Genomic DNA, 15,433 nt, shown 5'->3' with positions numbered 1-15,433 from the left:
TTAAATATTCCAGATAATCTGAAAGTAGGGTACAATGTTCAGCTAAGGGTAGGATATCAGAATGCAAGATGGGTCATTATCTAGCATCATAATACAGACTATATGTTCTCTCTCCAACTTGATTTCTCTGGTTCGCTAGTTTTTAAATGGTATATTTTGAAATTTATCCTAGAATTTAATTCAAATCAATACTAATAGAAAACATGGCAAGATGGTATTTCAAGGCCTATTATTGTTTTCCATGACAATTGTTAGATTTACACTGCCAGCTCCCTGATTGATTATCTTTCGAGAATCATAGAACTATAATCTGTTCACAGAACCAGGATTATACTATTTCATGAGTGTTTTAAAAGAAAATACTTTTTTGATACCTCATTTCCCTCTCTGGGAATCCCCGGTCTGCTGAGCATTACGCCTGAAGATGCAACCAATCATTTGAAGTTAACTCCATGTTTATTGTCATATGCAGAAGTATGGTGAGGTACAGGAACAATGAAATATTGCTTGCAGCAAGCCCGCCGCACATACTCAGCCAACACACAAAAGCGAATTATATATAGATTGTACAAAAATTCTACCAGACAGTGAAAAGAAAAAGTCTGCAAAAAAAACCTAGTGCACAACACAATTTGAAACAAGTCTATGATAGTGCAAGAGGTAGTTCAGTAGTCTGTTTTTGAGGTAGGTTTAGAGTTGTCCAGATCAATTCAAGAATCTGATGTTGTAGAATAGCTGTTCCAGAACCTGTTGGTGTGGGACTTCAGGCTTTTGAACCTACTGGTAGCAACGAGAGCAGGGCAGATCCTAGATGGCAGGCTTCCTCTATGATAGATGCCATCTTCTTGAGGCATCGCCTTGTTCCAATGGTGGAAAGGGTTGTGCTCGTGATGGACTCAGCTGCGACAACCATTTTTCAGCCTTTTGCATTCCTTGTGTGTTGGAATTGCTGCAACATGCTGTGGTACAACCAGTCAAGGTAGTTCAGATCATCTGTAGAAGTTGCTTTGATTATTCGGTGACGGACAGATTCTCTTTAAACCTTTAATAACTTAGAGGAGCTGGCACATCATCTTCATTGTTACACCTATGTACTGTGCTCAGTGCAGGTAATCTGAGATGTTCACACCCAGGAATTTGGATCAGTATGTTTTTTGTTAATCTGTTATCCATCGCAAGTGCTCCTAATGCGCGGTAGATCGGAACTGATTTAACCTTGATTTATATAATATTGCCTTTTCATTCTCATTTTTTCAATATTACATGCCCAGTTAACTTGAGTTGTGTTTTAGACCATTGCGGATATGATACATGTTTTGTTGACAATTCTGGCATTGGTTCAGGAAGGATTTACAAGCATCTAGTAAAGAGACTAGATGTGGATCTTGCAGTTCTCGTTGGTTATTCATTTCTTTGAGGGTTGAATTCTTATTTTTAACGCTGTCTCGGTTTATTGCAGAGATAAAAGGCTTTCAGCCAGCCTATTTCTATGCATGCTTTCCTATTCTACATATCAAACCAGGTGGCATGAGAGAAGACTATGATCTGGTTGCTTCTGAGAATTGCCTGCTTTGACTGTTCATCATTCTCCTCCATTCCTGCTTTTTTTTCTTTCTATTTTCCCTTCTGCTGTAGGTTAATGCAACTCATCTATTTCAACAATGCCTCATCTTGTGTTGCAGTGGTGAAATCTGTTCCACCAACGTAAGCAAAATGCACTTGTGTGGAAAAAGTAGAAATGAAATTAATTTTCAATATTGATCTAATCTAGTACGAGGATTTTTTTTTCTGCATTCAATAATGAAATTATTTCATAAATATAACTCTTGTTGGACCTAAATTAAGATATGCACACTGCAGTGTCCCTAGTCCTGGCAGTTTCTCCAAGACAATTAAGGGCTATGATTATAGTTTATATCCTGGCTTTCCACATTGGTCTTTAGTTTTACTTATTTCTTCCACATTATCATGCCATGTGCTACTCCTATGCTAAGAAGGGTGAAGGAATGGCATTAAGTGACTTGTCTAGAATGGACTGGCAGGTCATGCAAACAGTCTGAGAAAAGCAGACTGTTTAAAAAAAAAAATCTACTATACTTGCACCTTTGATTGAGAACTAAAGCAGAAAAAATAGTAGGAACAGGCATTCGTTCCCTCCTTCCTCCTTCCTCTTTTATAATCATATAACAATTACAGCACGGAAACAGGCCATCTCGGCTCTTCCAGTCTGTGCCGAACACTTATTCTCCCCTAGTCCCATCTACCTGCACTCAGACCATAGCCCTCCATTCCTTTCCCGTCCAAATACCTATCTAATTTAAATGATAAAATCGAACCTGCCTCCACCACTTCCACTGGAAGCTCATTCCACACAGCTACCACTCTCTGAGTAAAGAAGTTCCCCCTCATGTTACCCCTAAACTTCTGTCCCTTAATTCTCAAATCTTTTGTCCTTCAGTAGGATTGTGGCTGACCTTGGTACAACTTTCCTGCATGAAACGCTTTCCCTTCATTGACAGATCACCTTAAACACACTTTAGTGTCTTCCACAGTTATTTTTATGAAATGAAGATTTCAATTGATCATTAAGAATGTAGAATTTACGTGTCACAGTTATATTTCCTCTTAATTTAGAGATCGATGCATGAACTGGGTTTCCAAGAGCATGCCATGTTTCTGATTCATATAATTAATACTAACATTTTAAAACTATCTTTTTTACCTGTAATACTTCTGATGAACTTAAATTAGAAGAAGTCATTATAATTTAAGTCTCTCAGAAGTTTTATAGGAGGATTGCACTGCCAATGTTCCTGCCGATCCAGGCACCTTCTGGGCTGGATGTATTTTTGAATTTTAAACACCTTTAAAATTTGCTATATTACTATGCACACAATTAAAACGGCTAATTCAATGTACTGCGGCTATTTAGCTGTACAATGCTCTCTGAGAGAGCTTAAAGCTTAAGTTACCTGCAGGTAAAATTTTGATGGGACCAGAAGAGATGCTGAACTAGTATTTTTTTCTTGTGGTTTTCAGGGATAGGTGGGATGTTATGGAGGGTAGATGAAAATGGAAAGTGGCTCCCTGTAAACCTATTTTCCTTATTCCTTCAAGGAAAGTTTTCCTAATATAATGGGCCAGTTGAAGATTTCTGGTAAAATAACATGGATGGCACATTTTGACTTAAAAGAAAACATTTCTTTAGTTTCTAAATTTTTCCCATTTTCCACACGTAGCATAGTAGGCCCCCTTTGGTCATGACTGGCATGGTGATGCATCCTGGTCAGATGCAAGCCTGGGCGATGTCATATGGAGGACAGGCTGTTGGCCGTGCAGCACGTTCTCCCCCCCCCCCCTCCACGTCGCTGATTGATCCAAAGGAACAGCAGGGCCATCACCGTTTGGCACCAGCGCCGTCGCAGGAGCTGCCAGAGCGGGGTTGTAGACAATGACGAACTGCCTTAGGGGCTCCGACTCCAGATTTTCTTGAGGTTTACTCCTGGAGCCTTTTCCATGACTGGATATGGCCACAAGGCAGTGGAGGTTTTAAATCAGTTTTCCCTCTCCTACATAGCATTTGTCTGCCATAGCTGCCAAACCCAGTCAGTTTAACTTAATGAGAAAATACTTCAGATGTAATTTTTATGATTTAAATAGATTTGTTTTCATCCCCTCCCTTGTTACTGTGATAGACATTTTAAACATCCGCTCTCCACCCCATCTCAAACCACAAAAGATTAAACTGATATTCTGTGAATGCTAGTGATTTAAAGTTGAGCAGAAATCCAAGCTTCGCCAAGACCAGATGCAGGGAATAGAGAGATGGATCACATGCAGGCAGAAGGTACCACTACACCTATTGCTTTTCCACAGAGATGCTTCTGACCCGTTGACTTGCTCCAGCTTTTGTGTCCATCTTGGGTATTACTTCAAATTGGCTTTATGTAGGGCACAGATATGATGGGCCAAGGGGTGTGTTACTGAGCTGTTCTCTTCTATTATCTCTTCAGATGTTTGTAGGGAACAAACCAATAGAAGTTTGTAATGGAAGTTCCCATAACATAATAACAGATAATGGTTGTGTATCAGAATGATGACATCATCTCCAAAGGTTCTTGGTTAATTACTATGTGTATAGCTGAGAAGTAGTAGTGTTATCATTTCCTCGCAGAAGTTTATTGTCTTGTTGTTTTGATTTCCTCTTCTATCTTTTTTTCACCTTGGACCTCTTTTTGTAAACTAAATTCTATCCACTCCCTTGATTGCAATAATAGAAAATTATACTTCAAAGCATTAATGAGCAGAAAGACTTTGGTGTCCTTATAAATATCCTCAAAACAGCATGCCATATTGAAAAGGTAACTTAAAAGTATACATATAACTTATTTAGATTTATAGTCATAAGAATAATAAAACTTAAAAGTAGAGATTGTACTAAAACTTTAATTGATTAGTCAAGTCAAGTCACATTTATTTATATAGCACATTTAAAAAACAACTCTCGTTGGCCAAAGTGCTTTACATTTGTTATAAGAATAGTATAAAGGCTTGAGAGTATAGATAAGTTTTTAGTCTTGACTTAAAGGAGTCGATGGAGGGGGCAGATTAGGATGTTATTGGAAAATAATGAATAAATCTGACTATCACACCTGATGAACGTCTGACATTACTCACAGCTGAGTAAAGAGGTTGCTTACCAGGCTGCTACCTGTAGTGGTAGATTTTAGTTTAGGTTTTGGTTTGCAGAAAAATATGTCGCTGAGTTTTAAATTAAGGAGTTAAGTAACCAGAAATCCTAACTTTTTGTCAGTGCTTTTAAAGGGAGGCAAGGACATTTTTTTAACTGATCTGTTGGACTCTTGAAACATTATCTCCTAAAGATGGCTGGAACGTCGAAGGCCCAGTGTCAACAATCAAGTACAGGCATGATAGGCCAAAGGCCTCTGCGCATAAGATTCTATCTGCAAGGAAAGTCTAATGGATGAAAAGTTTGTGCAGTGAGAGGACTTTGGGGGGGTGGAATGGACCTTGTCTAAGAGAGGAGATTGAGGACATCTAATGTCTTTTCAAATACAAAAATTTAAAGGGTAAACATTAATGTGTGATTATCAATGTTCAACAGTTTAAACCACTTAAAGATTAAACAATATAATTTAAGTGGAAAATATAAAAGAAAATTAGTAAATAAGACAGATAACTGATGAAACTGCAGTTAACAAGAGTTCTTCTTAGGCCCCCTTCAATCATGGCTGACCATGCATGTCTCCAGGGTGCTATTCCCTATATGGAGGACGCCTGTGTGTGACTTTGTTTAACGTGGGGAGACTGGTGCACAGACAGCCACCAGGTCCTTGACAGATCTGGGTCAGGATCCAGTGGCATGGAGTCCAAGACAACCGGAGACCCTTTTCTGCCGCAGCCTTCATCCGCCTTCCCAGCCGTTGTGACACTCCACTAAGGTCACCCACCATCCTTCGCCTGTTCCACCGTTGAGGTCTTGGTTGGATTGCTCTTTGTCAGAGACTTCCCCCTCGACCTTACGGCCATGGGAGGCCCTACCAGGAGCATAGCTCCAGACAGCATCGCTCTCAGGTCCACGCAAGCTTTGCCACCACGATAAGGTGACGATCCACGGAGAAGTAACAAGAATAACGGAAGGATTAAAAAAAATAAATTATGGTGCATATTACAGAGCGGATTAGTTTGATTGCAGTGGGTGAGATTTGCTTTTATTGCAGTTATATCTGTTAGTAGCAAAAATCAATTTAAAGAAAAGCTGTGAGAAAAGGAACAATTGCATATCTCCTTTATCCTTTGTAATTTCGCACAGTGATGTATATTTTTACCATTACAGTAGCTGCACTGATAAAGATTCCTTGGGTGGACCATAGTCTGTTTATCAAACGAACCTGCAATTACAAAATTATATTGTTTGATGTTCATGTTCAGTCTAGAGTTTATCCAGCACTGCATAGAAATGACAGCTGAAGTTTAAAGCTGAAGTGTAATTTGTTTATCCTACATCGGTGTTAAAACTAATGATTTTAATTGCGCCTTTTAGTTTTTATAGTAGCAGCAATATCAGTCAAAATGCTTTTGCCTGTTGCAGAGAATTTTCATTTACCCAGACACTCACTATTTGAAATTGGTGCTGTCTTCTATTTAAACTAAATTCTCATTTCATCTTAGGTGTAGGAAAGAACTGCAGATGCTGGTTTAAATCGAAGGTAGATACAATGCTGGAGTAGCTCAGCGGGATAGGCAGCATCTCTGGAGAGAAGGAATGGGTGATGTTTTCAGTCTGAAGAAGGGTCTCGACTCGAAACATCACCCATTCCTTCTCTCCAGAGATGCTGCCTATCCCGCTGAGTTACTCCAGCATTTTGTGCCCTCCCCTCATTTCATCTTACTTTGTTATGAGCTGTTAGTAGTACTCTGTAAATGTGCATGATATATTTGCGGAGTAAAGAAAGCTAATGGCTTGTTGGCCTTCATAACGAGAGGATTTGAGTATAAGAGTAAAGAGGTCCTTCTGCAGTTGTACAGTGCCTTGGTGGGACCACACCTGGAGTATTGTGTGCAGTTTTGGTCTCCACTGGCTCTCCCTTGTCCATTTTCCTAGTTACATCCTCAAAATATTCCAGAAGATTAGTTAAGCATGATTTCCCCTTCGTAAATCAATTTTGAAGAAGGGGAGTGTCTTAATCGACTTTGGAAATTCATTCCTCAATCAACAATACTTTTTAAATAGCAGAATGTAATTGATCATTATCATGGTACTGTTTTTTGGAGTTTTTAAGTTGGCTGCTGCATCTCCTATGTTACCACAGTAACTACAGTTCAAAGGTACTTAATTGGTTGTAAAACACCTGGATATATTTTTGAGTTTGTTTTCGTCTTCACTCAATTTAATTCAAAATAAATTCCAAAGGCTTTGAAATAACACCTGTGTAGGTTACTCAAAATCCTTGTGTCTTTTGTATTTGAATGCTGCTTGTAAAAAGTCTTTGCGGAGTCTCAACTAGTTTAATCGACCTACTGACACTCTAGTTTTTTTGTACCTGTATCGTAGTTAACCACCTTGCAACAATTCCTTTCTTAGTGGACCGCATTGTTGGATTGGATCAAGTTGTAGACCTGTCCCATGCAGCATTACCTGGTGCGTTCAAGACCAAAAGGGGCATGTTCCGTACAGTCAGCCAACTTTACAAGGAGCAGCTTTCCAAACTGATGGCCACGCTAAGGAATACCAACCCTAATTTTGTTCGCTGCATTATTCCCAACCATGAGAAGAAGGTGAGTGCTAAACTCCTATGCCAGTACGTATTGGTTTATTGTCACATATGCAATATACAGTGAAGAGCTGTGTTTGTATACTATCCAGTCAAATCACACAATACATGAGTAGAAACAAGCCATACACAAGTACATCAGGTATACAAAGTAAAAATACGAGAGTGCAGAATATAGAGTTACAGCGGTATAGTAATGGAGAAAATAGATTTTGAAAAAAAAATGCAAGGTCTGCAATGAGGTAGGTTGGAAGATTTGGATTCACCCTGGCATATGGCAGGACCATCCACAGTCTGAAAAGGAAGAGGCTATTTCTGAATTTGGTAGCTTTTTTATTCTGCTTTTCAAGCTTATCTTCTGCCAAATGGGATAGAAAAGAGGGAATGACCTGAAAAAGATATGGTCTTTACTTTGGCTGCTTTTCCATGGCAGTGTAAAACGTTGATGGAGGGGAGACTGCTCTGTGTGATGGACTGGGCTACATCCACCACTCTCTGAAATTTCCCTCTGCGGCAGAGCTGTTGCCAAACCAAGCTGTGATACACCTATGGAAATGCTTTTATGTGGTGCATCCTTAGAGGTTGGTGAGAGTTGTTGATGTGTTGAACTTCCTAATTTTTCTGAGGAAGTAGAGGCTTTGGTGAGCTTTCTTGGCTGTAGTGTCAATGTGTTTGGTCGTGGACAAGTTGTTGGTGATATTTCCACCTCAGAACTTTTCTTGACACAGTTCTTGTCCATTCAGCAACTATTGGTTATGTTCAATGGTTCTGATGGTAAATAACCAACCCTGGGGAAAGTTATTTCTGGATATTGCAGTGTGTACAATAACCTTTTCTCAGTATTGAGAGGCCTATGTCCATTATCACGATTCTACAATACCTGCTTTTTAAGATTTTGTCTGGAGTACCTCGTGCTGGCGAGAGCAGGAACAGGGAGATACGGGACCTGAACGTGTGGCTGAGGAACTGGTGCACGGGGCAGGGATTTAGATTCTTAGATCACTGGGATCTGTTTTGGGGTAAGGGGGAACTGTACAAAAGGGACGGATTGCATCTTAACAGGTGTGGGACCAGCATTCTGGCAGGCAGGTTTGCCACTGCTACACGGGTGGTTTTAAACTGAATAAGGGGGGTGGGGTGTCGAATGGGCTAGTGGAGGATGGAGTTAAAGGGAAAGGGTTTCTTAAATGTGTGAGCGTAGAGACAGAGGGGTGTAAAATGAGGGTAGAAGCAATAGGTAGCAAGGTGAAAAGTAAAAGTGGCAGGGCAAAAGTGGCAGGGCAAAAATCAAAAAGGGCCACTTTTCAACAAAATTGTATAAGGGGTAAGAGTGTTGTAAAAACAAGCCTGAAGGCTTTGTGTCTCAATGCAAGGAGCATTCGTAATAAGGTGGATGAGTTGAATGTGCAGATAGCTATTAATGACTATGATATAGTTGGGATCACGGAGACATGGCTCCAGGGTGACCAAGGCTGGGAGCTGAACATCCAGGGATATTCAATATTCAGGAGGGATAGAGAGAAAGGAAAAGGAGGTGGGGTAGCGTTGCTGATTAGAGAGGAGATTAACGCAATGGAAAGGAAGGACATTAGTTTGCAGGATGTGGAATCGGTATGGGTAGAGCTGCGAAACACTAAGGGGCAGAAAACGCTGGTGGGTGTTGTGTACAGGCCACCTAACAGTAGTAGTGAAGTTGGAGATGGTATCAAACAGGAAATTAGAAATGCGTGCGACAAAGGCAAAACCGTTATAATGGGTGACTTCAATCTACATATAGATTGGGTGAATCAAATTGGCAGGGGTGCTGAGGAAGAGGATTTTTTGGAATGTATGCGGGATAGTTATCTAAATCAACATGTAGAGGAACCAGCGAGAGAGCAGGCTATTTTAGACTGGGTATTGAGTAATGAGGAAGGGTTAGTTAGCAGTCTTGTTGTACGTGCCCCCTTGGGCAAGAGTGACCATAATATGGTTGAGTTCTTCATTAGGATGGAGAGTGACATTGTTAATTCAGAAACAATGGTTCTGAACTTAAAGAAAGGTAACTTTGAGGGTATGAGACGTGAATTGGCCAAGATTGACTGGCAATTAATTCTAAAAGGGTTGACGGTGGATATGCAATGGAAGACATTTAAAGACTGCATGGATGAACTACAAAAATTGTTCATCCCAGTTTGGCAAAAGAATAAATCAGGAAGGTAGTGCATCCGTGGATAACAAGGGAAATCAGGGATAGTATCAAAGCGAAGGATGATGCGTACAAATTAGCCAGAAAAAGCAGCATACCGGAGGACTGGGAGAAATTCAGAGACCAGCAGAGGAGGACAAAGGGCTTAATTAGGAAAGGAAAAATAGATTATGAAAGAAAACTGGCAGGGAACATAAAATCTGACTGCAAAAGTTTTTATAGATATGTGAAAAGAAAGAGATTAGTTAAAACAAATGTAGGTCCCTTGCAGTCAGAAACAGGTGAGTTGATCATGGGGAACAAGGATATGGCGGACCAATTGAATAACTACTTTGGTTCCGTCTTCACTAAGGAAGACATAAATAATCTGCCGGAAATAGCAGGGGACCGCGGGTCAAAGGAGTTGGAGGAATTGAGTGAAATCCAGGTTAGCCGGGAAGTGGTGTTGGGTAAATTGAATGGATTAAAGGCCGATAAATCCCCAGGGCCAGATAGGCTGCATCCCAGAGTACTTAAGGAAGTAGCTCCAGAAATAGTGGATGCATTAGTAATAATCTTTCAAAACTCTTTAGATTCTGGAGTAGTTCCTGAGGATTGGCGGGTAGCAAACGTAACCCCACTTTTTAAGAAGGGAGGGAGAGAGAAAACGGGGAATTACAGACCAGTTAGTCTAACATCGGTAGTGGGGAAACTGCTAGAGTCAGTTATTAAAGATGGGATAGCAGCACATTTGGAAAGTGGTGAAATCATTGGACAAAGTCAGCATGGATTTACAAAAGGTAAATCATGTCTGACGAATCTTATAGAATTTTTCGAGGATGTAACTAGTAGCGTGGATAGGGGAGAACCAGTGGATGTGGTGTATCTGGACTTCCAGAAGGCTTTCGACAAGGTCCCACATAAGAGATTAGTTTACAAACTTAAAGCACACGGCATTGGGGGTTCAGTATTGATGTGGATAGAGAACTGGCTGGCAAACAGGAAGCAAAGAGTAGGAGTAAACGGGTCCTTTTCACAATGGCAGGCAGTGACTAGTGGGGTACCGCAAGGCTCAGTGCTGGGACCCCAGCTATTTACAATATATATTAATGATCTGGATGAGGGAATTGAAGGCAATATCTCCAAGTTTGCGGATGACACTAAGCTGGGGGGCAGTGTTAGCTGTGAGGAGGATGCTAGGAGACTGCAAGGTGACTTGGATAGGCTGGGTGAGTGGGCAAATGTTTGGCAGATGCAGTATAATGTGGATAAATGTGAGGTTATCCATTTTGGTGGCAAAAACAGGAAAGCAGACTATTATCTAATGGTGGCCGACTAGGAAAAGGGGAGATGCAGCGAGACCTGGGTGTCATGGTACACCAGTCATTGAAAGTGGGCATGCAGGTGCAGCAGGCAGTGAAGAAAGCGAATGGTATGTTAGCTTTCATAGCAAAAGGATTTGAGTACAGGAGCAGGGAGGTTCTACTGCAGTTGTACAGGGTCTTGGTGAGACCACACCTGGAGTATTGCGTACAGTTTTGGTCTCCAAATCTGAGGAAGGACATTATTGCCATAGAGGGAGTGCAGAGAAGGTTCACCAGACTGATTCCTGGGATGTCAGGACTGTCTTATGAAGAAAGACTGGATAGACTTGGTTTATACTCTCTAGAATTTAGGAGATTGAGAGGGGATCTTATAGAAACTTACAAAATTCTTAAGGGGTTGGACAGGCTAGATGCAGGAAAATTGCTCCCGATGTTGGGGAAGTCCAGGACAAGGGGTCACAGCTTAAGGATAAGGGGGAAATCCTTTAAAACCGAGATGAGAAGAACTTTTTTCACACAGAGAGTGGTGAATCTCTGGAACTCCCTGCCACAGAGGGTAGTCGAGGCCAGTTCATTGGCTATATTTAAGAGGGAGTTAGATGTGGCCCTTGTGGCTAAGGGGATCAGAGGGTATGGAGAGAAGGCAGGTACGGGATACTGAGTTGGATGATCAGCCATGATCATATTGAATGGCGGTGCAGGCTCGAAGGGCCGAATGGCCTACTCCTGCACCTAATTTCTATGTTTCTATGTTTCTATGTTTCTAAATGAATAATTCCCTTATTTGACAGTCTGGAAAACTGGAAGCTCACCTAGTTTTGGAGCAACTGCGATGTAATGGTGTCCTCGAGGGTATTCGTATTTGCAGGCAGGGATTTCCCAACAGAATCATATTCCAGGAATTCCGCCAAAGGTAACGTTATTGATCTTTTCAGTGGTGAATTTGTTAATCCTTTGGACAGGAATGTGCGTGTCCACTTCCCTGTACCTGCTGATCGCCTAGCATGTCAAGTTAAACATATGCAGCGAGTAAACTCTGACTTTAATTTGTAAGCCAACATTAATATAAGCTTTGAAAATGATGGTTTAACATTTAAGGCCTAACTAGTTCCATTGATGTTCTTCATTACCCTACTTCATCTGAGCTGCATGTAACGCCAATCTGTCATTTATGGTAACTAATGATGGGCAGTAAGTGCTGCCTTGTAACTGTTGTCCACATAGCATCAGCTATCTTGAATGATTCTATTCCGTGCAAGCCATTTTATGCTTCATTATTTGCAATATAATATCCGAACTGGGCTACATTTGGTGTTGGATATGAAGATACGTAATTAAAACAAGTAGACTCCCAGTTGAAATTTGCCAGCAAGATCGTGAGTTGCATAATTAGAGCTAAAAACCTATTATAATTATATGTGCTAATCTAGAAATGTCTTCCACCAATATTTCAAAAACTATTCTTATTTAACCAATATGGTTGCTATTGTTGGCGATGCAGACAGCCAATATTAGAGTACAACTTCCTTCAGTTGCCTTCTTATTGACTTTATTAATTGCTTGTCAATTTTGTTTCCTATAATTCTATTACAGATATGAAATCCTTACTCCCAATTCCATTCCCAAAGGTTTCATGGATGGAAAGCAGGCTTGTGTACTCATGGTATGTAGTTTTAAAGCTGTTTCTAGATTTAGCAACCATTTCTAGCTTGGATTGTAAATGTTTCGTTTGATCAAATGCATGGTAATTACTTGATAAGAAATGGAAACATGTGAACTAATACTTGATGTAACAAATTTTAGTGATTGGTCATTTGGCCTATGTACAAAGCCGCTGAGAATAGTGTAACCTGACTGATGAAAGCTTGAAGGGCAATTTTCATTTGCTCGCTGCTTTGGTGGGAGGAGGTGGTGGTTGTACTGGGAGTGCACAGATTAGAAAATTATCGAGATGACAAACCAGTTCCCCTTGTCAAGAATGGCACTCTGCTGCAATAACCTTACTGATTTATTTTTATTATAAGACTACATTACATTAACAGTATTGTTTCACATTTTCCAATTGGATTCCCCAACAAAATTACATGACAATGCCCAACTGACTAACTGGAGCATATGCATTAATTGAACGATATGCTTTTAGATCGTGAAATAGTTGTTTGATTCAATCGCAATTAGCTATTGCTTCTTCAAAGTCGATTGTCGGTAAATAAGAGTAGAAGAGAACCTCAAAACTAATTAAATTGATCTGATTTAATAGCACTAATTTAATTATTTATTTTTCAAGTATAACTATTTTTACAGTTTGCATAGTATCCTACAGAATCCATATTTCTCAATATATGTTTGACTTTTCTTCCTCCTGACATTTACATTGCATTGGGCATCACTTGCAGGCTGCCGGAGGCAAGAACCAGTAAACCAGCAAAAGTAGAACAATGCTTTGTAGCTATCTATATTGGATGTTAACTCAAATTCTGCCTAGATCTAACAACCCTATCACTTTGTATATCCATCAGGTGAGACTAATCTGCTTTAATAACTGTTTCCTGAAACCTTTTTCTGCAGATCAAAGCTCTAGAATTGGATTCTAACTTGTACAGAATTGGACAAAGTAAGGTTTTCTTCCGTGCTGGTGTGTTGGCTCACCTCGAGGAAGAGAGAGACTTGAAGATCACAGATGTTATCATTGAATTCCAAGCCTTATGCAGAGGTTATCTGGCAAGAAAGTAAGAACCTAATTTTTGAATGTTTCCTTAATTTAATAACGGTAGGCAAGGGAGCTCTGCTATTCCTCTCCACACCTCATTAAAAGCACGTTCATTTTAAAGAAAATTTGAAATCTAGCCCCTTTGTTTGACCAAAGTAAATTTGACTTTTGTAATGCAAGGAAATTAGCCACCCTTTTTATCGATGTCCGCTAATTAGAAAGTGAAGTGTTCTTGGAACTCTGTAATGGTTACTTTGCAGTCTTGCTGGAAACTTGTACTGTTGCAGATTGCCCAGGCAATCTTTTAATCCCATGTTGATCCATTAAGATCCAATAGTTTTGCCACTATTCCAATTGACGTAATCATTTAATCTAGCCTTATTCTTTTTGCATCCTCCCCACACGGAAAAAAGAAAATCTATGATATTTTGCTTTGCGAGTAATCTAATGGAAATTTGTTGTAAAATCATATATACACCCCTTTAGTACTAAATCTATTGAATTTAATGTAACATCCGCATTCAAGCTCCATATTTACTTGAATACCTGAAATACTGCTGTTACAAAATAAGGTTCTATTCTGGTTTGGATTCCCTGTACAAACCAAAAGGGTGCCAGGCAATCATTTGCCAAGTGATCACTATTCCAGATTTATAAGCATTAATAATAATTTAATTTATCCTTCTGTTGGTTATCAATAAATTGGTGAAAGTATTCGGTGATGCAAGGAACTGCAAGTGCTGGATTACAAAAAAGACAGCACTGGAGTAACGTCAGTGTTTGTGCAGCTGATTTACTCCAGCATTTTGTGAGTCTGAAGAAGGGTCCAAACCCAAACATTCCCTATCCATGTTTTCCAGAGATGCTGCCTGGCCCACTGAGCTACTCCAGCACTTTGTGTCTTCACTTGAATTGGCAATTGAAGAAGGGTTTCGGCCCGAAACGTTGCCTATTTCCTTTGCTCCATAGATGCTCCCACACCCGCTGAGTTTCTCCAGCACTTTTGTCTACCTTGGCAATTGAAGCTTTGTGTTCAGAAGAAAGTAGAGCATGCTGTTAACATGAGTTAGCAAAGTAGCATTCCGGAACTTCTGACAACTGATTCCTTTTCTATATTCAAGTTTGTAGGATTGTCCTTGAAATGTGATCCTTTGTCAAAGTTTGACGTGCTAAATATTTGACCTGATATTTTGTTTGCAGTCCAAAATTGTATATTAAATGTTTTTCCTATTCTGCATTTCAATATTTGTGTGATATATGCAGCTAATTTTAAAAAGTACAAGTTTGCGTGGAGCCACTTCTAATGGAACTGTTCTTGTTGCCACTAATTATAGGGCCTTTGCCAGACGCCAACAGCAGCTGAATGCCATGAAGGTAATTCAAAGGAACTGTGCTGCTTACCTGAAACTACGCAATTGGCAGTGGTGGAGACTGTTTACAAAGGCAAGTATGATGCCCCAGAAGATGCAATTTGTTTTACTTTAACGATATCAAAATGTAGGGTAATTTATTAAATTTCTATATTTGGGTACTCTTATTTCCAAATAAAAAATCAATCAATTGTTTTAAACTCAGACAGCGTCATCGGTTTTAACGCATGACAAAAAAACAGTGGTCTTCTACCATGTGAATGTATTAACACGAGTACAGCTCTTCTATCTATTCCTAAATCTCACTTCTTGAAACATTGGTGGTGTGAGGGAGATGGGATTCTCCATTGTCTCCATACAGCCTTTATGCTGAGATCCCTAAATCAGAAGCCTCTCAAATCCCAAAAGCTCCACTCATCCCAGTGCCCAATTGCCACTGCGATGAATAATATACAATGGACAGATTAAGTTTATTGCAAGACAATGTAAAGAGATGTATTTGGGAAGGTCTGATTTTGAAAAGGCCATTTAGAAATGGCATGATGTTGATAAATGAGGTTGGGTAC

General features: G+C 40.0%; 1 protein-coding gene across 4 annotated transcripts in view; it reads left to right on the top strand.

Moving 5' to 3' along the window:
• Nucleotides 1-15,433, top strand: part of myh9 (myosin heavy chain 9) — a 112,699-nt gene that overhangs the window by 61,543 nt on the left and 35,723 nt on the right. For all 4 annotated transcript variants that reach the window (XM_033013610.1, XM_033013613.1, XM_033013612.1 and 1 more), the window contains 5 exons: nucleotides 7,106-7,299; nucleotides 11,579-11,700; nucleotides 12,381-12,450; nucleotides 13,356-13,516; nucleotides 14,832-14,940. In XM_033013610.1, coding sequence (XP_032869501.1) covers nucleotides 7,106-7,299; nucleotides 11,579-11,700; nucleotides 12,381-12,450; nucleotides 13,356-13,516; nucleotides 14,832-14,940 — 656 coding nt within the window. The remainder of the gene's footprint in view (nucleotides 1-7,105; nucleotides 7,300-11,578; nucleotides 11,701-12,380; nucleotides 12,451-13,355; nucleotides 13,517-14,831; nucleotides 14,941-15,433) is intronic.

This window comes from Amblyraja radiata, chromosome 38 (assembly GCF_010909765.2).
Source record: "Amblyraja radiata isolate CabotCenter1 chromosome 38, sAmbRad1.1.pri, whole genome shotgun sequence".
NCBI classification, from domain to species: domain Eukaryota; kingdom Metazoa; phylum Chordata; class Chondrichthyes; order Rajiformes; family Rajidae; genus Amblyraja; species Amblyraja radiata.
The sequence above is the reverse complement of the archived record's forward strand: the minus strand, read 5'-3'. Positions and strand labels throughout refer to the sequence as shown.